Source organism: Microcaecilia unicolor, chromosome 8 (assembly GCF_901765095.1).
Source record: "Microcaecilia unicolor chromosome 8, aMicUni1.1, whole genome shotgun sequence".
Taxonomy (NCBI): Eukaryota; Metazoa; Chordata; class Amphibia; order Gymnophiona; family Siphonopidae; genus Microcaecilia; species Microcaecilia unicolor.
The window spans coordinates 142647471-142669890 of record NC_044038.1 but is presented as its reverse complement, the minus strand read 5'-3'; the positions used below and the strand labels follow the sequence as shown (position 1 = coordinate 142669890).

The following is a 22420-nucleotide window of genomic DNA, read 5'->3' as shown; positions in this document are numbered from 1 at the left end:
GCATGAAATATCTTTCTTAATCAGGCCTTACTCTTTCCTTCTGCTAGCCAAATAGAACACAGCAGGAGTCCTCTCCTCTCTGCTTTAGGAGAGAGGCATGCTAGAACAACCCTTGTGCCCCTTTTCTCCCCTCTACGTTTGATGGTTGAACTTTTTGGGTACAAATGTGAAGCTTATACCTTGGGCTTATTTCGGAGAAAATCCTGATGCTGTTATCAAATTAGCAAAGGAAAGATGGTTCATTTTCAATGCTAGTTTCTAAGCTATGAATGCCTGAGGAGCCTAGATCTGCCTGGATTCAAGCTAAAGATGTAAGAGTCACCTGAATGTGAGACATCCCTACAGATCTCTTCACATAAGCAAATGAGGTGGTGCAGTATTACATGCTTGCTGTAATTCAGATTTTTTTTTTTTGGCTTTCAGAGAAGGCAGTGACCTTAAACTGCTGGTGATAGCTTGCTATTTAGGTTCTCCATGGACAAGCAGGACAAAATTAGCCACAGATGGATGATGTCATACCTGATGGCACAGGTTGGATCTGCTTTCCCAGAATCCAGAAGAGTCTTCATTGCTCTCTGGGTGTCTGCGCGCGCTCCCTTTGGCGAGGCCTGCCAACCAATTAAGTTAATTCACAGGAAAACCTTTGCCCAAGAAGCAATGTGTATAAAACAGAGTAAAGGGGGAGTGAGATAGTAAGGTAACCTACTTGTAACATGGGTTTTTTGATGGACAGTAGGACAAATCGGCCACATAATCTCTCCTGCCTCCCCTTATAGTTAAAGTTAGTTTAAGCTATAGAATAGGGAGCACTTACACTTGGCCAGCGGTCTTTTTAGATTCTGAGCCTTTAGGGATGATGTTACCCATATGTGGCTGATTTTTATCCTGCTGAACACAGAGAACCTGTAATACAGTTCGTTAACGTTGTTACCCACCTACCCTTTGCTCTCATCTAGATAAGTTTCTTAGGCAAGGATTTTCTGCGGAAAGACTTAATTGGTTGGGCAGGCCTCATCAACTGGATAGCTCTGAGACTTCTTGCAGCTGATCCCACAGTTTTAACTCAAAACCCTCCCTCCATAGTGTTTATTTTGTTACTTGTTTTTCTGTCTTTTTAAAATCGAGTGTAATACCTGAAGATTGGAGGGTGGCCAATATAATACTAATTTTTAAAAAGGTTCCAAGGTGTCCAAGGAAACTATAGACCAGTAAGCCCGACACTGTTGCCAGGAAAAATAATAGAGGCCATTATAAAGAACAAAATTACTGAACATGTAGCATTAAACCATGCCTATGCACATTTATTTTCTAAGGTAGACTAAACATGAATAAAGATGAGACCATTGAAACACTGTATCTGGATTTTCAGAAAGCATTTGGCAAAGCACCTCATGACAGACTCCCAAGAAAGTTAAAAAGTCGTGGGTTAGGAGGCAGTGTTCTATTGTGAATTGAGAACTGGTTAAAATAAAACAGAGTAGGGATAAATGATCAGTATTATCAATGGAGAAGGGTAAATAGTGGTTCTGTGCTGGTACCACTGCTTTTTAACATATTTATAAATGATCAGGAAATGAGAATGAGTGAGGTGATCAAATCTGCTGACGACAGAGTTATTCAAAGTTGTTAAATCACAAGGATTGTGAGAAATTGCAAGATGACCTTATGAGATTGGGAGCCAGGGCATCCAAATGACGTTTAATATGAGCAAGTATAAAGTGATGCACTTAGAAAAAGCAACCCAAATTATAGCTAGATGTGCAAGATTTCACATTAGGAGTCATCGCCTAGGAAAAGGGTCTAGGTGTCATCAGTGATGACACATTGAAATTCTCTACTCCGTGTATAACGATGACCAAGAAAGCAAATAGAATGTTAGAAATTATTAGGAAAGGACTGGAGAAAAAAACAGTTAATATCATAATGTCTCTGTGTCACTCCATGGTGAAACAGCACCTCAAATGATTTGTACAGTTCTGGTCACTGCATCTCAAACATATATGCTGAATTAGAGAAGGGCAACGAAAATGATAAAGGGGATGGGACACGTCTATGAGGAAAGGCTAAAGAGGTTAGGACTGCTCAGCTTTCAGAAGAGATGGCTAAGGATGATAGATTGAAATCCTCTACTCATTGTAAAATGAGTGGAATGGGTAGATGTGAATGCTAAAAGTACAATGATTAGAGAGCACACCAAAGTTACTAAGGTAGTACATTTAAAACAAATTGGAAAAAATTAATTCACTCAATATATAATTAAGCTTTGGAATTCATTGCCAGTGAATATGGTAAAAGCGGTTAGCATAGTAGGGTTTGAAAAATGGTTTGGATAGGTTCCTGAAAGAAAGCCCATAAACTTGTTAAGGTGGGCTTGAATCCATTGCATATTCATGGGATAAGCAGCATGAAATCTTTTTACTCTTTTGGAATCCTGCCAAGTACTTGTGACATGAATTGGCCACTGTTGGAAACAGGATATTGGGCTAGATGGACCTTTTTGATCTGTCCCAGTATGGCAGTGCTTATGTATTTATTTTAATATTCCAGAAGCAGGAAAATACCTACTCTACCTGACTGTAACTTGCCTTACTGAGAAAGGTCTGACCTAAATTCAGATTTCCTACTATGAGTCTGTATAGCACTGTGTACATCTGGTAGTACTTTAGAAAATAATAATGATGGTACTGTTAGTGGAATGAGCTGTAAAGATTGTTCACTCCAATACACCTTACACATGTACCCGGGTAGTAATTGGTTGTTGTTTTTTTCCCAGTTCATATTATAAAAAAAGATCCTTAATCTTTCCCATGTATCTTCTTCTATGAGTTCTCTCTCTTTTTTTTTTAATATGATTGTTTCACTTTACAGTTGCATCAGGAGAAACTGAAAAAGAAGAAAAAGAAGAAGCATAAGAAGAGCACAGGTTCTGAGAGCGAGGATGAGGATAAGAAGAGGCAAGAGAAGCTGAAGAAGGTAGGCTTTGAACTCTGCTTAGGCACCTTTTCTGGAGGTACAGCCTCATGTTTTATAACCGTTTCAGCAATTTCACCAGCTGCTTTCTTTACTTGTTTGCTGCTCTCTATTTTCCTTTGCTAGCCTTTCAATACTGTGTACATCTGATAGTACTTTAGAAAATAATAGTAATGATGCCTTTAGTGGTATGAGCTGTAAAGATCAGTCACTCTAAATCACATGTATGAGGCATTGGAGTGACCGATCTTTTGGTCAGGTTTAGATAGATGATGGGGTTGGAGGGGGCAGATTAATATCTATTTGGTCCTGTTTTGTCATGTTCTTTTTGGTCTGAGTGTTCAGTGTCGACTAGCCGTTGAGCCCGTAAAAACGGGCTAGTAAAGGAAGGGGGGGTTGAAAGGCCCCCCCTCCCCCCGGAGTCGGCGGTGGCGCCGCTCCCCCCCCCCCCCCCGGAGTCCCCTCCGCCACCCCTCCACCTGGGCCGGGTACCTGGCTTCACTATTCAAACCGCCGGAACGCAGCACACAGCTCATCTGAGCTGCCGTTGGCCTTCCTTCTTCTCTGCGTGTGTTCCGCTCTCGTGTGACGTAACGTCGACGAGGGCGGGACACAGGCAGGTAAGGAAGGCCAACGGCAGCTCAGATGAGCTGTGTGCTGCGTTCCGGCGGTTTGAATAGTGAAGCCAGGTACCCGGGGTGGGTGGTGGCGGCGACTCCGGATGGGTGGGGGGAGCGGTAGCGGCAACCCTGGGGTGGGGAGCGGTGGTGACGGCGGTTCCCTCACTCGCAGGTGCACAGGTTTCCTCTCTGTCACGCCCCCGTCATCACGTATTGACGAGGGGGTGAGACAGAGAGGGTCTCTACTGCGCATTTGCGAGTGAGTACGCCTCTTGCCATTTATATGTTTGATATTCAGTTTGAGGATTTTGTAGCAGTATGAATTGTCTTAGAAAAGCATTCAGTATGAGAGATTGCAATATTAATTGAGTGCCCTCGGTGTGGGACCTAGAGTGACTGGGTAAAAAATTGGTTGAATGGTAGGAGACAGAGGGTGGTGGTAAATGGAGCTTGCTCTGAAGAAAAGGAGGTCGTCAGTGGAGTACCGCAGGGATCGGTCCTAGGGCCGGCTCTTTTTAACATCTTTGTGAGCGATATTGCGGAAGGGCTGTCTGGTAAGGTTTGTCTCTTTGCGGATGATACTATGCAACAGGGTGGACACCCTGGAGGGTGTGAATGACATGAGGAAGGACCTAGCGAAGCTGGAGGAATGGACCGATATTTGGCAACTAAGGTTTAATCCCCAAAAATGCAGGGTCATGCACTTGGATCGCAAAAATCCGAGGGAACGGTACAGTATAAGGGGTGTAGTGCTTCAGTGTGCGAAGGAAGAGCGGGACTTGGGGGTGATTGTGTCTGACGACCTTAAAGCTTTCAAACAGGTAGAAAAAGTGATGGCCAAAGCCAGAAGGATGCTTGGGTGCATAAAGAGGCATGACCAGCAGGAAAAAGGAGGTGATAATGCCGTTGTATAAGTCTCTGGTGAGGCCTCATTTGGAGTACTGTGTGCAGTTCTGGAGTCCGCACCTACAGAAAGATATATAAACAGGATGCAGTCGGTCCAGAGGGTGGCTATGAAATTAGTAAGCGGTCTTGAATGCAAAAATTATAGGGACAGGCTTATGAACTGCAACATGTATACGCTGGAAGAGAGGAGGGAGAGAGGAGACATGATAGAAACGTTTAAATATCTCAAGGGCATTTATGTACAGGAAGAGAGCCTTTTTCAAATGAAGGAGAGCTCTGGAATGAGGGGACATACGACAAAGTTAAGAGGGAATAGGCTTAGGAGTAACCTAAGGAAGTATTATTTCACAGCAAGGGTGGTGGAGGTGGTGGAGTCGAGGACTGTTCCAGAATTTAAAAAGGCATGGGATAAGCATGTGGAATCGCTTAGGAACAGGAAGAATTAGGGGTTACAGAGGATGGACAGACTGGATGGGTCATATGGCCTTTATCTGCCGTCATGTTTCTATGTTTCTATTACTGTTGGGTTCTGTGTTATTGAAAATCACCCAGACTTAGGTCAGATTCGCTTTTTTTCTAAAGCATGTGTATGTGTGAGTCTAAGGGGTTTTAAGAGCGCACCAATCTGCCTAAGATAAGTGCAGTGTGCATTATTGATAAATATACGAGTAAAAAAAAGTAGAGCAAGTCTTATTTGGCAATACAATTGGAGGGTGGAGGTCGAGTCAATGATTAAGCTATAAACACGTGTAATGGATTCACCAATTGAGTGAAAATAATATCACCGTGTGCTTTATATGAGACTCTCCTTCACTTTAATCTATAAGTATCGAAATATCTAAGACTATTTAAGACTACTATATTTGCATTCACACACTCTGTGAACATTTTTTTGATATCCTAGAAATAAGCAGTGGATTTTTCCCCAAGTCCATCTTAATAATGGCTTATGAACTTTTCTTTTAGGAAGCTATCCAAACCTTTTTTTTAAACCCCGCTAAGAATTCCAGTGTTTAATCACACATTGAGTGAAGAAATATTTTCTCCGATTTTTATTTTAAATTTACTACTTTGTAGCTTCATTGCGTGCCCCCCTAGTCCTAGTATTTTTGGAAAGAGTAAAGAAGCGATTCACATCTACACAGTTCCATTCCACTCATTTTATAGACTTCCCCTCAGCAGTTTTTTCTCCAAGCTGAACAGCCCTTGCCACTTTTTTGAGATGCGGTGACCAGAATTGCACACAGTACTCGAGGTGCGGCGAATTAACCTCTTTCATGTATATTTTTAAACATGTTTCAATGGTGTGGTTTGAAAACACCATGTTGAATTGTTGCCTTAAGTTGTAGTATTGGGTTTAGACACCAGAACATTGGGTCTGAAAGTTTACCAGCACTATCTATTTTTTCCATTGATTTGTACTAGTTTTTACATCTCTGTTCCTGGAATGTCCCCACTTCTGCCAGAAAAGGCTTAAAATTTTTTTTTGGTTCAGCAGTTTCTTCCTGATTCTCTAGGTTTTCTGCTTAAATTGAACCAGCTCCTACTTGGGGATACAGCCTTTATTCACAATTTCAGGGGAGTTTTGCACCTATTTTCACCCTCCAGCCTCTCCCTTCTAACCCTGTCTATGGTGAGAGCTCATGTCCAGGGATTACAAACCATGGCTTCCTCCAGAATCTAGCACATAAGCACTTTTGTTTTCATTATGAGGCATCACTAGTGTATATGTGGTGGTTGGGGTGGGGGGGAAGGGGGTTTAGAATTGAGTGAGCCTATTTTTTGTTAAATTACTTAGTTGTATTTATTTTGTTTAGAAGAGTGCTACCTCATGCGTCTTATGGCTGTTCACTTTACAGTTAGTTTGACTGGGCTAGGCCAGACGCTTAAGCCCTAGGGCCCTGTTTACTATGCAACATTATAGTACATTTTTAACGCCTGTTAACCATGTATGTGCCTACAATATCCCTATAGGAGCCTACATGGTTAGCGCACTAAGTGTAGGTGTGCTAAAAACACTAACGCACCTTAGTAAACAAGGCCCCTAGTTTGTTAATGGTACAATATTTAATGGTGTCTAAAAAAAAAATGGAATTGAATAAATGCGGCAGTTTTGTAAGGCTCTTCACAATCCCTTCTTTGCTTTCACTTTTAAAATGGACAGATACATCCTTATTGATAAGAATAGAGGAGTTACCTAATTGGTTAGAGTAGCAGGCAGTGAGGAAGCCAGGGTTCAAATTCTACTAACACTGCTTGTGACCTCAGGCAAGTCATTTCACCCAGTTTTTTTTTTTATTTGGTACGGTCAGCTTTAAAAGAATTATTGCTTCATGTCTGACTTTCATCTCCAGTTCTTCATAAACCTTATGATTTTTATTTCAGGCACTAAATGCAGAGGAGGCTCGTCTCAAACATATTCAAGAGATCATGCAGTTAGATGAGAGGAAGCGAGCATACAATAGCATATATGAGAGCCGAGAGCCCACCGAGGAGGAAATGGAAGCATACAGAATGAAACGCCAGAGGCCGGATGATCCCATGGCCTCTTTTCTTGGACAGTAATTTTATTTACAGGAGGTTTGAAATGCCGATGGATCTTACTGATACTCTTTTGAGTATAGACTTTGGAAGGTGATATTGGGAACAAATGTGAAGTCTGTCGCGTTCTCTACCATTTGATAAGTTTATTTGGAATCGTTGCAGAGACAAAATTACTCTTTCCTTTTTTACAAGGAATACTGAATATTCCACAGCCTGGCTGTATCTCAGAATAAAAGTGTTCTTTGTTATGGGGAAGCACAGATGTCCAAGAGATTCAGCAATTTGATATATGCAATCACCCATCCACATTCAAATTGCAGACTTTAGTCATCATAGGGAAGCCATTAAAACCCATAGCATTTAATTGTTACCTCCAGAACAATAACAAAGGTGCCTTGGATATAGCTGCAGGAGTGTCTGGGCCAGTGATCTTTTTTTTTTTTTTTTTTTTTTCCAGTGGAGACCACTTTGAAAAGTTCTTTTACCAATGTAAGAAACAAGATCTTTGTAGGACAGAATGACAAGCACCCTGCACCAAGGGTGTATGTGGTGGGTGGTGGCACCTCTCAAATGACTAGGCTGATCCAGAGCAATATTGGGAGCTTTGTCTCAGCCCATCTCATCCCTTTATGCTGTTTCGCCACTTCTTTTCACCCCCCCCCCCCAATATTCTTTGTCAGTACACACATACACACACCTCTCCTAGTCTTAGCTATCTAGTCCTAACCTCCACTGTGTCCCCTGTGCTCATCCCCTTCAAGCTGGCTTTCCCCCCAGTTTAATCTGCCTCTCCTCAACCTCTGGAGCTGTTCCACAAGTAGTCACAACCAGCTTTATGTGGCTTGATTTTTGGATTCACTGTTCTGTTTTTCTTCTGGCACCATGTGGCTCTGAGTTTGCACCAAGAAATGCCTGAACTCTTGCATTGTTCTCATGATCATTAGAGAACAGTGTTGGAATTCAGATACTGTGTGGCGGTAGCACCAGTTGCAAGCTTCCACAGAACGGGAGAGGAGAAGTGTGTGTTTATTGGTGAAAAGAGGGAGAAAGCTGCATTTAGTTGATTGGGCCTGCCACTTGCCCCTGGGCCTTACCCTGAAGAGCACTGTAAGCAGTAACAGGCCCTCTGCTTTTAATGTATTACAAATAGCATTGGATATTTTAAATTATTCTAAAATGACTATTTGTAAGTCTTGTGCTGCCATGTGTATGTATTCTTTTTCAAGATGAGCATTGGTATTGGGCTGATTGGCCTATGTAGTAATCTTGCATGCACCAGGGCTTCCTAGTTACAATAGAGTTCAGATTTACTGTGAGAGAAACCAGAGCCTTTACTATCCAGCATGGTCCTGTTTAGAGAAAAAGCAGAAGGCCCTTGCTCTCCTGTGGCCTTCTCTCTTCCTACTTTGGATCACCAGTTGAATTGCAAAATCAGAAAGAAAGGGAAGAGAGCCACTATTTTCCCATTTGTTGCTGATTTTATGGGGTTTAACTTTCTTTCCAAAGGAAGAAATGGTGGGGGGGGGGGGGGGGGGGGGGTGAGTGTTCATGTGCTCCCTTCCTGCCAGATAACTTGTGTTTGTCCTATCTGCACCAGCCTTGCAGGACATATCAAAGGGTACATAAAGACCCAGATGGATTATATTTGGATTCATATATATGTAAGATGTGTGAATGTCCTGGAGCTTTCATTATATCTGTGTGAGCTTCTTACCTTTTTTTTTTTTTTTTTGCTGGTGCTCATTTTAAAGCCTCAGTTCTCTTAAGTTTTCCTAAATTGGTTAAAAGGCATAACTGCTGTAAATTGAAGAAATCAAAGTTAGCTGTTGAAAAGGCTCTGAATAGCAAAATCACTGATTTTTACATTGTGCATCAATGCTGCTAATTTTGACTTTTGTAAAGTGCTGTTTTATTTTTCATTTCAGATGTTTTTTTATTTTATTTGCTGCATCTCTAATGTTCAGTTATGATTGGTTCAATACTTTTTTTCAAAATGGCTAATTGATGAGAGAGAGCTTATTACAGTGATGAATACTGCTCCTTTGTTTATACGGTGGTTAACATAATGATGTCCGTCTTTTGCTTAGGAGGACTTTTGTTATAGATGCAAAATGGGAGAAAGAGGAGAAGACTCCCCCCCCAAAAAAAAAAATATTTGCTGCCATGCTTGTTTGAATTAGGCTATTATGGAATCCCTCTATTGCGAACTTCTCATTAAAGATACATAAGGGACTTGTGTGAGGCATGCAAGGTATGTATGAGCTGCACGGTCAGGGAAGATGTTCCAGAGGTACCTTGGCAAAAAGGAAAGATGAGGGAGAATATATTCTTATTGTGCACTTTGGGGGGAAAATGGTCATGTTTTTATTGGCTATATAATACTGTGTTTATTTCATTAACTGCCTTGAACATTTTCAGAAAGGTAGTTTAAAAAACTAAATAAAATCTGTATTAAAGCTCAGATGAAAAAAAAATAAAATCTAAAAACTTGCCCGTGTCACTTTTTTATGCACAATGTAAACCATATTAATTATTATGATTTGCTCTATTGTACACTGAAAATGACTCCCTGAACTTAAGACTTTGTGTAATGACCAAATAATTGTTAAAGGAATGTTATTTGAATCCTGGATCTAGTTTCACCCTTTACACAGGCTGCCTTGCCTCTTAAGCCTGGAGTACCCACCTTGCCAATCAACTTATCAGGATATCTGCAATGAATATGCATGAGATTTGTATACAAGGGAGGCATTGGAGGAGTGGTAGAGCACCCATAGCGTCGACATCCAGAAGTGGCCGGTTCAAATTCCACTGCTGCTCCTTGTGATCTTGGGCAAGTCATTTAATCCTCCATTGCCTCAGGTACAAACTTAGATTGTGAGCCCTCCAGGGACAGAGAAATATCCAGTGTACCTCATCTCATACAATCTGCCCAAAGACCAGAACATAGGAATAAAAGAAATTACATGGTCAGACCACTTTAAACTAAACCTATCCCTCCATTGGCGGAAAAAGGACTCCTACCGCATACAAGAACACACAACCTACAGCACAAGAGGCCAAATAGACTCAGAAATATTCTGGCAACAGATATTCAACAATGAATGGACAGCACAAACGGACACCATTCCCTACCTCTCAGACTGGGATAAAAGATGCAGAACCATACTAGAAGAAATAGCACCCATACTAACAAGAACCTCACCCAGGCACAACTCAATACCGTGGTACAACGAAGAACTGAAAAAACTAAAACCACAATCCAGGAAACTCGGAGCATGGAAAAAAATAAAAGATACACACATACTCAACGCCTGGAAACAACTGCAAAGAAAATACAGATACACAATAAAACAAACCAAAAGGTCATATTACAAAACCAAAATAGGACCAGACTACAAAGACACGAAAAAACTATACCAACTCATGAACAAATTACTAGACACTACCTCAGTCACCACAACCAATACAGATATCCCATCCGCTGACAAACTTGCCAAATACTTCAATGAAAAAATTGCAAACCTACGCAACACACTACGTCAGAACACTACCACTATCGAAAATTTCATTGATGGTATGGAACCAACCCATGTAGACTATTGCAATGGAATCAATGCGGGGTGCAAAGAACAAATCATAAAGAAACTTCAAACTGCCCAAAACATGGCAGCTAGGCTTATAGTTGGAAAAACGCGGTTCGAATGCGCTAGACTCCGAGAACAACTGTACTGGCTCCCAATCAAAGAACGAATTACATTCAAAATCTGCACTATGGTTCATAAAGTTACGGCGAAGCCCCAGGATACATGACAGACCTAATAGACCTACCACCTAGAAACACAACAGGATCAACATGAACATATCTAAAGCTCCACTACCCAAGCTGCAAAGGACTCAAATCCAAATCAACTTATGCATCCAGCTTCTCCTATATAAGCACACAACTATGGAACGCATTATCTAAGGCCGTGAAAACAACGTATAACCACCTAAACTTCCGGAAATTACTAAAAACCAACCTGTTCAAAAAGGCATACCAAACCAACCCAACTTTAATGCTTGAACAACTGCAACACAATGAAACCAAAGATGGTACTGGACACAAATTATCTCTTCCCCTCTACGATTCCCTAATGTGTCTGTAACACATGATCTTTATTCTACCACTACATCACTTTGTATTCATACCGGAACTAGTGATCGCCTTTATGGTACCATGTAAGCCACATTGAGCCTACAATTAGGTGGGAAAATGTGGGATATAAATGTAACAAATAAATAAAAATGTAATTCACCCTGAGCTACTTCTGAAAAGGTGCGAGTAAAATCTAAAAATGCTACTAAGTGGTGTTCAAATCCCCCTGTAGCAGTTGGTCAGCTGACTAGAGAGAGAGATTTTCTTTGGAGTACAGACCCATCAAAGGGTGGACTAACAGTATGCTGGGCCCCTGAGCACAAATCAGCTCCTTGTGACTCTCGGCAAGTCACTTAACCCTCCATTGCCCCATGTAAGCCGCATTGAGCCTGCCATGAGTGGGAAAGCGCGGGGTACAAATGTAACAAAAAAAAAATGAAGAAAGGAGAAGTTAGGAAAGAGTGGGTCCTTTACGGCTGTGGACCCCTAGGTGCTGATCGAGTCTATTCTGTAACAATGTGGGAACGTCCCTATCCATACCCCCTTGAAATTATACACTATAGGAGTACTGCCACATTGTTATAGAATATTATGTGTGCATAACTCCCAATTAAGGCCAGCTGGTTGTTAATTATTGGTGCTGATTGGCTCATTAAGTTGTGCATGCAAATCAGCAATGTGTGCTGATTTGTGTGCACAACTTTAGTCTCCATAATAGAATCTGGGAAGAATGTGCACAGTTTGGCATAAGCACTGGCAGCAGCTGCTCTACTCGATCTCTCCCCTCCCCCACTGAGATCACACAATGCGCTGAGGAGAAAGTGGAACAGTTGCCCATTAGGCCAGTTCTTCCTCCTGTGCTGGCCTAGACCCAACTATTTGAACTGTGGGGCTGTATAGAGAGGCCTGGGTGGTTTCAAGTTTATTATGATTTGATTATCAATAGAAGTCAAACAAAATAAAACATGGAAAAGAAAATAAGATGATACCTTTTTTATTGGACATAACTTAATGCATTTCTTGATTAGCGTTCGAAGGTTGCCCTTCGTCAGATTGGAAATAAGCAAATGTGCTAGCTGACAGTGTATATAAGTGAAAACCTTCAAGCATTACTATGACAGTCTGACAGGGTGAGAGGATGGGGGTGGGTCGGAGGTATGCATGGGGACATCAAAGCATATCATTGATATTCTAACAGGATGGGTGTGGATAGGTGAGGGGTGGGGTGATCAACAGAGACATACAGCTTTATGGTTTATAATGGGCTAGGAACCCCAGGTCCTTGTTAAGTCCTTTCTGTTGGGTGTTAAAATATTCAATCATTCTGACTTCAAAGGTCTTACGTTCTTGTATGGTTTTAAAGTTACCTTTCAGTATTCTCCTGTGAAATCACTGGTACAGTGTCCTGGTTCTGTGAAGTGCTGTCCCACCGGGGTGGGGGGCCCTACTGGCTGTATTCATATGATTTGATAAAAGGGGTTCATCTTAACTGTTGTAATCTGCCTTATTTATTTTATTTATTTATTTGCATTTGTATCCCACATTTTCTCACCTATTTGCGGGCTCAGTGTGGCTTACAATACATTGTGAATGATGGAAGTGCAATTGGTTGCAGTACAATTCTGAGTTACATTGTGAAGAGTTATAGAAAACAAAGTAAATACAGGGTATCATTTGGGGATGGAACAGCGGAGTATATGGGAGTACAGTTGGTTGCAGTGCGCTTATAGGTTACATTAGGAAGAATTGTAAAAGACAGAGTAAATTTGGGATATTCGGGAATAGAACAGCAGAATATAACAGTGGCGAGTTGAAAGGGGGACAAAACAGTATCGGGGGACATGAAGGTCTACTAATTTTATCTGTGGGTGGGGTTTTAGGATTGGTGGGAGTGCGGGAGAGGAGACTTCAAGAGAGAGTGTGTAGGTGCGTATCTATTAAATTGTATGGGTTTCATGTGTTTTGATCCTTGCCGTAGATTTTCTCGAAGAGATAAGTCTTCAGTAATTTGCGGAAGTCAGTTCGTAGATCATTTTCAAGTTGCGTGGTAGTGTATTCCAGAGTTGTGTGCTCCTGTATGCGAAGGTCGATCCGTGCAGTACTTTGTATTTTATGCCTTTGCACTTAGGGAAATGGAGATTGAGGAAGGTTCAGGACGATCTTTTAGCGTTTCTGGGTGGCAGGTCTATTAAGTCAGACGTATGCAGGGGCTTCGCCGTGAATGATTTTGTGGACTAAGGTGCATACTTTAAAAGTGATGCGTTCCTTGAGTGGTAGCCAGTGTAGTTTCTCCCGTAAGGGTTTTGCACTTTCGTATTTTGGTTTTCCGAAGATGAGTCTGGCTGCTGTATTCTGGGCTGTTTGAAGTTTCCTCAGTATTTGTTCTTTGCATCCTGTGTATATTGAGTTGCAATAGTCCAGGTGACTGAGTACGAGTGATTGCACTAGACTGCGGAAGACAGATCTTGGAAAGAATGATCTAATTCTCTTCAGTTTCCACATGGAGTAGAACATTTTTTTTGTTGTGTTGTTCGCATGAGTTTCGAGCCTTGGGAAGCCTGGTGTTATAAAGATGGACTATATTGAAATTAAATGGAAGTAAAACTCCTTTCATTGGGGCACATGGAATCATCTTCAGTCCATCTCTTTTGTAGAAGTTTACATTTTAGACACACAAATGGATTATTCTGTTTTGAGCATGTTTCAGGGAAGAATGGTATTATAAGTTAAAATAGTAAAAATAAATATTCCATATCATCAAGCTGATCAATCCATAGACTGGTGGGTTGTGTCCATCTACCAGCAGGTGGAGATAGAGAGCAAACTTTTGCCTCCCTATATGTGGTCATGTGCTGCCGGAAACTCCCCAGTATGTTCTCTATCTCAGCAGGTGGTGGTCACACACAGCAGCAGCTCTGGCTAGGCCTCCAAGCCTAATCCTTAGGTTTTGTTGAGGCCTGGGGTTGAGGGCTCTTTTGAGCAAGTGCAAACCTGGTGGTGCCAGGTCCCTCCTTTTCTCCCCCCTCCCGCTGGCTCCGTTAAAAAAAAAAAAAAATTTTTAAACGTCCTTAAAGGCGTTTATTTCGACGTTTATTTAAACGTTCATTGCAGCTACTCACTGGGACACCAGTTCGTTACAGCTCGGAGCGGCAAGCAGGTAATTTTACCTTTTTATAGCGGGCAGGGGGTTCCCCGATTCTTCTCCTCGTGGCATATGGCGTCGGAGGGCGAGGGCGCAAAGGGTCGCTCCCCGGATCGCTGGAGCGCTTCTAGAGGGGATGCGGGGGTTTTACAGCCTGATTCGCCCTTGATGGGTGACAGTTTAGTGACCGATGAATGTCCCGGTCCTTCCTCTGGCGTGGCGGTTTTTCCCGCCATAAACGCCCATCCCCCGCTCCTCGCCTCCGCCATCTTGGCCGGCCACGCGGCTCGGACGGCTTCTTCGTGGGCCGCCCTTGAGGTTGGAGACATTAATGCCATGAACGCCCTTAATTTGGGCGACTGCACAAAAGCGGCTAAAGTTAAGCGCCGTTCTTCCCGCGCGGCTCCTTCGCGGAGTGTCGCGCCGGACGCCATTTTGGATGCGCAGCATGTCTCTCCCCCGCTCTTGCGAGCGCCGGTTGAGGGTGCGTCTAGGGCTGTTGCCCAGGCTGCGGAAGTGCACAGTCTGGGGGGTTTCTCCCCCGAGTTTGTTTTGCTGCTGCATCAGGCTTTCCTCATGCAAAATGCTGCCCCTGCTCCCTCTTCTGGTAAAGAGGTTGAGGTTCCCAGAGGTAAACGCCCTCGGGTTGATTCCCAGGCCTTGGAGGACTTTGTCTCCTCCGATGTAGATGAGGGCAGCGTGTCTGAGGTCTCCCAACGGTCCTTTGCGGATTCCTTGGAGGAGATAGATCCCCGCTCGGATGGAGCGGATGACCCCTCTGCAGCGCGGTTTTTTAGCCCAGAGGATTTGCCCAACCTGTGGTTACAGGCCATGGACACTTTGAAGATTTCCTCTCCGGAGGACGTCTCTCCCTCAGCCCCTGTTGGCTCTGCCATTATGCTGGGGACGAAGCGCCCGCCTAGAACCTTCCACGTGCATGATGCCATGCACACCTTAATTTCGGCTCAATGGGATGTCCCGGAAGCGAGCCTTAAAGTGGCTAGGGCTATGTCCCGCCTCTATCCTTTGGCTGTGAGTGAACGTGAGGCCTATCTGTGGCCTACCGTGGATTCTTTAATCACTGCGGTGACTAAGAAAATGGCTTTGCCGGTGGAAGGTGGCACGGCCCTAAAGGACGCCCAAGACAGAAGATTGGAGGCGGCCTTAAGGTCGTCCTTTGAGGCGGCTGCTTTAAGTTTGCAGGCCTCAGTTTGCGGCTCCTATGTGGCCAGGGCGTGCCTGACTATGGTGCAGCGGGCTTCCCCCTCGGATCATTCCTTGAGGGCTGATTGGCCGGCCCTGGAATCGGGCTTAGCCTATTTGGCAGACTTGCTGTATGATGTCTTGAGGGCCTCAGCTAAAGGCATGGCTCAGACAATCTCTGCGCGGCGGTGGCTTTGGCTGAAACATTGGTCTGCTGACCACGCCTCTAAATCCCGCCTGGCTAGATTGCCTTATAAAGGCAAGCTGCTCTTTGGGGTCGAGCTGGACAAAATCGTGACCGATCTCGGCACGTCTAAGGGCAAGAAATTACCAGAGGTCAGGGCTCGGGCTAGTACTCGTCCCGGTACCTTTAGAGGACGGTTGCAGGAAGCCCGTCGGTACCGCCCGGGCAAGTCGGGCTCCTCTGCCCCTTCTTCCTTCAAGAGGAATTTCTCCCCCAAGCAGCATTCCTTTCGCAGAGACTGCCATCCCGGAGGTGCTCCCTCCGGTCCTCCCCCAGGGTCTCGTACCCAATGACGGGGCCTTGGTCCACGCCCCAGTGCAGATTGGAGGGCGGCTGTCCTCGTTTCTGGGCAAGTGGACCACAATAACTTCAGACGCGTGGGTGCTGGAAGTCATCAGAGACGGCTACAAGCTAGAGTTCTGCCGACCCTTAAAGGACGGGTTCGTACTCTCTCCCTGCAAGTCTCCGGTCAAAGCTGTGGCAGTGCAGCAGACCTTGGACAATCTGATCCGCCTGGGCGCGGTCGTTCCGGTGCCAGAAAGTCAGCTTGGCAAGGGACGTTACTCCATTTACTTTGTGGTACCAAAGAAAGGAGGTTCTGTCCGGCCTATCCTCGACCTCAAAGGGGTCAATCGGGCCTTGAAAGTGCGGCACTTTCGCATGGAGACTCTCCGCTCTGTTATAGCGGCAGTGAAGGCAGGAGAGTTCCTGGCATCCTTGGACATCAAGGAAGCGTACCTGCATATTCCCATCTGGCCTCCTCATCAACGCTTTCTGCGTTTTGCAGTCCTGGGACGACACTTCCAGTTCAGAGCCTTCCCATTCGGGTTGGCTACTGCTCCGCGGACCTTTTCCAAAGTAATGGTGGTCATCGCGGCCTTCCTACGAAAGGAAGGGGTACAAGTCCATCCTTATCTGGATGACTGGTTGATCCGAGCCCCCTCTTATGCAGAGTGCGGCAAAGCTGTGAACCGGGTAGTTGCTCTTTTGAGCTCCCTGGGATGGATCATCAACTGGGAGAAGAGCCAGCTGCGCCCGACTCAGTCCCTGGAGTACCTGGGAGTTCGATTCGACACCCACGTGGGCAGAGTGTTCCTGCCAGACAATCGGATTGTCAAACTTCAGGCTCAGGTGGACCAGTTCCTAGTAGCCTCTCCTCCTCGGGCTTGGGACTATGTGCAGCTGTTGGGCTCTATGACGGCCACGATGGAAGTAGTGCCCTGGGCCAGGGCTCATATGAGACCACTTCAACACTCTTTGCTGCAGCGCTGGACTCCGATGTCGGAGGATTATGCTGTGCGCCTTCCCTTGGACCCAGCAGTGCGCAAGGCGCTGAGCTGGTGGATGCAGACAGACAAGTTGTCTGCGGGAATGCCTCTGGTGACCCCAGAGTGGATTGTCGTCACGACGGACGCCTCTTTGTTGGGCTGGGGAGCCCACTGCTTGGGAAGGACAGCGCAGGGGCTCTGGTCTCCTGCAGAGGCAAAGTGGTCTATCAACCTCCTGGAACTCAGAGCCATTCGGTTGGCGCTTTTGGAGTTCATCCCGGTACTGGTGTTGAAGCCTGTACGGGTCCTGTCAGACAATGCCACGGCTGTGGCCTATGTCAACCGCCAGGGAGGTACCAAGAGCGCCCCTCTAGCCAAGGAGGCTATGAATCTTTGCCAGTGGGCGGAAGCGAACCTGGAGCAGCTTTCAGCGGCCCACATTGCCAGAGTCATGAATGTCAAGGCGGACTTTCTCAGTCGCCATACCTGGGAGCCCGGAGACTGGCAACTATCTGCTCAGGCGTTCTTGGACATCACGAAGCGCTGGGGCCGGCCGAGCCTAGATCTGATGGCGTCATCGGCCAATTGCCAAGTGCCGCGCTTTTTCAGCAGAGGACGGGACCCTCGATCCCTGGGAGTAGATGCTCTTCTCCAACAGTGGCCGACACAAGAGCTCCTCTATGTGTTCCCACCCTGGCCCATGGTGGGCAGGGTGCTAGACCGGGTGGCAAAGCATCCCGGCAGGGTAATCCTGGTGGGTCCGGATTGGCCCAGACGTCCCTGGTATGCGGACTTGATCAGGCTCTCAGTCGACGATCCTCTGCGGCTGTCAGTGGAGCAGGGCCTGTTACATCAGGGTCCCGTGGTGATGGAGGATCCCTCCCCCTTTGGTCTTACGGCCTGGCTATTGAGCGGCAGCATCTGAGGAAGAAAGGCTTCTCAGACAAGGTCATCGCCACTATGCTAAGAGCGAGGAAGCGCTCTACTTCTACTGCTTACGCCAGGGTTTGGCGTATATTTGCAGCGTGGTGTGAAGCAGGCTCACTTTCTCCCTTCACTGCTCCAATTTCTTCAGTGTTGGCATTCCTGCAAGAAGGTCTGGAGAAAGGCCTGTCGCTCAGTTCCCTTAAAGTCCAGGTAGCGGCTCTGGCTTGCTTCAGGGGCTGCCTGAAGGGTGCTTCCCTGGCTTCGCAGCCAGATGTGGTGCGCTTTCTCAAGGGAGTTAATCACCTGCGCCCTCCTCTGCACTCAGTGGTGCCTGCGTGGAATCTCAACCTGGTGCTAAGAGCATTGCAGAAGCCGCCTTTTGAACCCTTGTCAAGGGCATCTCTGAAAGACCTGACGTGGAAAGCAGTCTTTTTGGTGGCTATCACTTCAGCCAGAAGAGTTTCCGAGCTCCAGGCGCTCTCATGTCGAGAGCCTTTTCTGCAGTTCACTGAGGCAGGAGTGACTATTCGCACAGTGCCTTCCTTTCTGCCCAAGATTGTTTCTCGCTTCCATGTGAATCAGCAGCTCTGTCTCCCTTCCTTTCGTAGGGAGGACTACCCAGAGGAGTACTCTGCTCTTAATATCTGGATGTGAGGCGAGTCATCATCAGATACTTGGAAGTGACCAATGATTTCCGGAAATCGGATCATCTGTTTGTTCTGTTTGCAGGTCCTCGTAAGGGTCTGCAGGCTGCTAAGCCTACAGTGGCAAGATGGGTCAAGGAAGCCATTGCAGCGGCTTATGTGGCCGCAAGGAAGGTGCCGCCTATCCAGCTGAAGGCTCACTCCACGAGAGCTCAGGCGGCCTCGATGGCAGAGGCCGGATCCGTCTCCTTGGAAGAGATATGCAAGGCGGCAACTTGGGCTTCGGCTCATACATTCTCCAAGCATTACCGTTTGACGGTGGCTGCACGGGCGGAGGCCCGGTTTGGAGCTTCAGTGTTGAGGTCAGGGATTTCAATGTCCCGCCCTGGGTGAGTACTGCTTCGGTACATCCCACCAGTCTATGGATTGATCAGCTTGATGATATGGAAGGTAAAATTATGTATAATCATACCTGATAATTTTCTTTCCATTAATCATAGCTGATCAATCCATAGGCCCTCCCAGATATCTGTACTGTTTTTATTCTGGTTGCATTTCAGGTTCAAGTTTAGTCTTCAGTTACTTCAGAAAGACTTCGTGTTCAAGTTTTTTCACTTGGATTCTTCAAGAGTTGAGACGAGTTTGTGTTACAGTGAGCTGCTGCATTCCTCTCCCCCCCGTTCTACGGGGCTGGATTGAGACATAAATTCTGCCGGCACTCCCTCCCGCTTCGTGCGGCTGTAGGGCAGCTTTGTACCCCTCCCGCTTCGGCGGTGTTAGGGTCAGTCAGCTCCTCCCGCGGTTGCGGTTGCAGGATAAGCCAGATCCCCCCGCATCGGCGGGTGTGGTGTCCCTCCCCCGCTCCGCGGGGATGAGCTGGACGGATTCCCCTCCCCCACTTGTGTGGGGATGAGCTGGGTTAATTCCCCTCCCCCGTTTCGGCGGTGGTGAGCTGGGCAGAGTGTCCCTTCGTGGGTGTAATTCTCTAAGTGCTGAGTCCTGCGGATGGAGCTTTGATATCGACATACTGAGGAGTTTCCGGCAGCACATGACCACATATAGGGAGGCAAAAGTTTGCTCTCTATCTCCACCTGCTGGTAGATGGACACAACCCACCAGTCTATGGATTGATCAGCTATGATTAATGGAAAGAAAATTATCAGGTATGATTATACATAATTTTACCTTTTGTTTCATGCAGATCTCTCATTTGTTTAAACGTAACTAAATGGGCTATAAGCCCCTAATGCTGTACATTGGTTTTCTTATAATTTTTTCTTGTGGCTTATACTGTGCCAAAACTGAAAACTGTTATATCTTGCATCTGGTCGATAATAACAGGAGCTCATTGTGAAGAAAAATGAGAACATTATAATGTCTTTGTATTGCTCCATGGTGTGATTGCACCTTAAATATTGTGTGAAATTCTGGTCACTGCATCTCAAAAAAGATAGTGGAATTAGAAAAGGTACAGAGATGGGCAATGAAAATGATAAAGGGGATGGGACGACTTTGCTATGTTGAAAGGCTAAAGTGGCTAGAGCTTTTCAGCTTGGAGAAAAGAGGGCTGAGGAGAGACATGATAGAGGCGTATAAAATAATGAGTGGTGTGGAATGAGGAGATGTGAATCTCTTGTTCACTCCAAAAATAGTGGGCACAAAATGATCTACAAAGTAGTAAATTTAAAATGAATCGGAGAAAATACTTCTTCATTCAATGTGTAATTAAATTCTGGAATTTGTTGCCAGAGAATGTAGTAAAAGCAGTTAGCGGGGTTTAAAAAAGGTTTGGATAACTTCCTAAAAGTCCATATGCCATTATTAAAATGGACTTGGAGAAAATCCACTGCTTATTTCTAGGATAAGCAGCATAAAAATTATTGTACTGTTTTGGGATCCTGGCAGGTACTTGTAACCTGGATTGACCAATGTTGGAAGCAGGATGCTGGGCTCGATGGGCGATCGGTCTGTCCCAGTGTGGCAATACTATGTTCTTTCTAGCCACCCTAAAAGGTTTTGTGGCTGTACATGAGGAATTGTGCTATTGAATAAATAAGTATATTTATTTAGATTTTGCTCACACCTTTTTCAGTAGTAGCTCAAGGTGAGTTACATTCAGGTACACTGGCTATTTCTCTATCCCAGGGGGGGCTCACAATCTAAGTTTGTACCTGAGGCAATGGAGAGTTAAGTGACTTGCCCAAGATCACAAGGAGTAGCAGTGGGATTTGAACCGACCATCTCTGGATTGCAAGACTGGTGCTCTAACCACTAGGCCACTCCTATATGTTTTTGTTCTTAGTCATAATTCTTTCAAGAAAACCAGTTAATAGTTTAACTTATTAGTGAAGCATAACCACAGAGGCATGGTATAGTTGCATTATCGATATGGTAATACTAGAGCCCAGCTAGGGAACATGCGCTTTTAAGTTAATCTTCACTAGACCAGACTGGATGGTGATGGTTTTCCTTGTGCCATCACCATCCAGCTGGATAGGCAGTGTCTTTAAAGGTGGAGGACTTTTTTTTTTTTTAACATTTATATCCCATGTTAACCCAAGCAAATGGGTTCAATGTGACTTACATTTGAAAATACAGTGAGAGAGAATAATAGAATTCCGTTATATCATGGGAACAAGTAGATGGATATGTCTGAAACATTTAACAAAGTTGAGATTAGCATAAATACCCAACTGCGCACTTAAAAGTCTGTCCTTTAATGAAGCTGCATGTTCAGAAATCATAGTCATAATTATAAACAGTTATTCAAACATTATCACATGCACACACCAGAACAGGCATCCATACATTACAAAAGTAAACAACTTCTACAGAGTACATTTAAAACTTAGCCCCCTGTTCAAAGCCACACTAGTGGCTGCTGGAGTGGCAATGCTGACAAAGCCCATTCACTTTGAATGGGCTGTGTTGGCATTGCCAAGCGGCTTGATAAATAGCGGAGTTAATTTTTATTTTCCCATTTCTATCTTCCAAAATTCTACACAGCAGATGTATAGATCAGTAGGATCCAAAGCAGTCCAAAACAAGTAAAGTCAAGAACAACACAGTTTATGCCTAATTGTTCAACCACCCTTAAGATTCATGTTTGGGTTTAAAAAGCAAAGCCATGTGCTTATAAGGACTGGATAAACAAATTAAAACAAAGTTTAAAGCAAGTGCCCTTAATATGTAATACGGGGTAGTAATAATGAAACTGTGCTGAAATAGTCACATAGCAAGCACCCTGAGCCAACATCCAGCGAAGAGAAGGTGGAATGTCTGAAGGACAGAGGGGATGCAAAATGCAGGCTAGAGTTTACAGATCTTCAGAAGTCTCTCCAGCAGCTCCAGTTTCTTAGAGATGGGATCAGTCAAGACATCCAAGAGGAAAGGATATTTGATACCACGGCAACTTAGGAAAGGGAGAAGGAGGCATAGAGTCACTGAGAGAGGAGAGGAGGGGAGGACAGGACAGGACAGAGATTCCCCAAAAGGCTTAAAACTTATAAACAAATCCCCATCCAGCAATCAGATTTCTAGCAGGTAATTGTGATTGCTGTGTTAGTGTACTTAGATATGTAGAAATTAGGGTCAACAGCTAAGTTATTATTATTATCATTTGTATAGTGCTACTAGACACATGCAGCGCTGAACACCTGACATAGAGAGACAGGTGTAGGTGACACTTTTATATTGGACTAACATCATCTGTTTTGATAAGCTTTCAAGAGCTAGCCTGATGAAGAGAGACATTGCAAAACTTGTCAAGCATACATTATTTGGTCCAGTAGATGGGTATCACTTACAACTCGGT

The 22420-nt window shown here is 44.8% G+C and overlaps 1 protein-coding gene across 1 annotated transcript in view; it reads left to right on the top strand.

Moving 5' to 3' along the window:
- Positions 1–9531, top strand: part of SLU7 (SLU7 homolog, splicing factor) — a 53270-nt gene extending 43739 nt beyond the window's left edge. Inside the window, exons 15-16 of the mRNA XM_030211182.1 lie at positions 2869–2973; positions 6882–9531. Coding sequence (XP_030067042.1) covers positions 2869–2973; positions 6882–7061 — 285 coding nt within the window. The 3' untranslated portion in view covers positions 7062–9531. The remainder of the gene's footprint in view (positions 1–2868; positions 2974–6881) is intronic.
- Positions 9532–22420: the final 12889 nt, after the last annotated feature.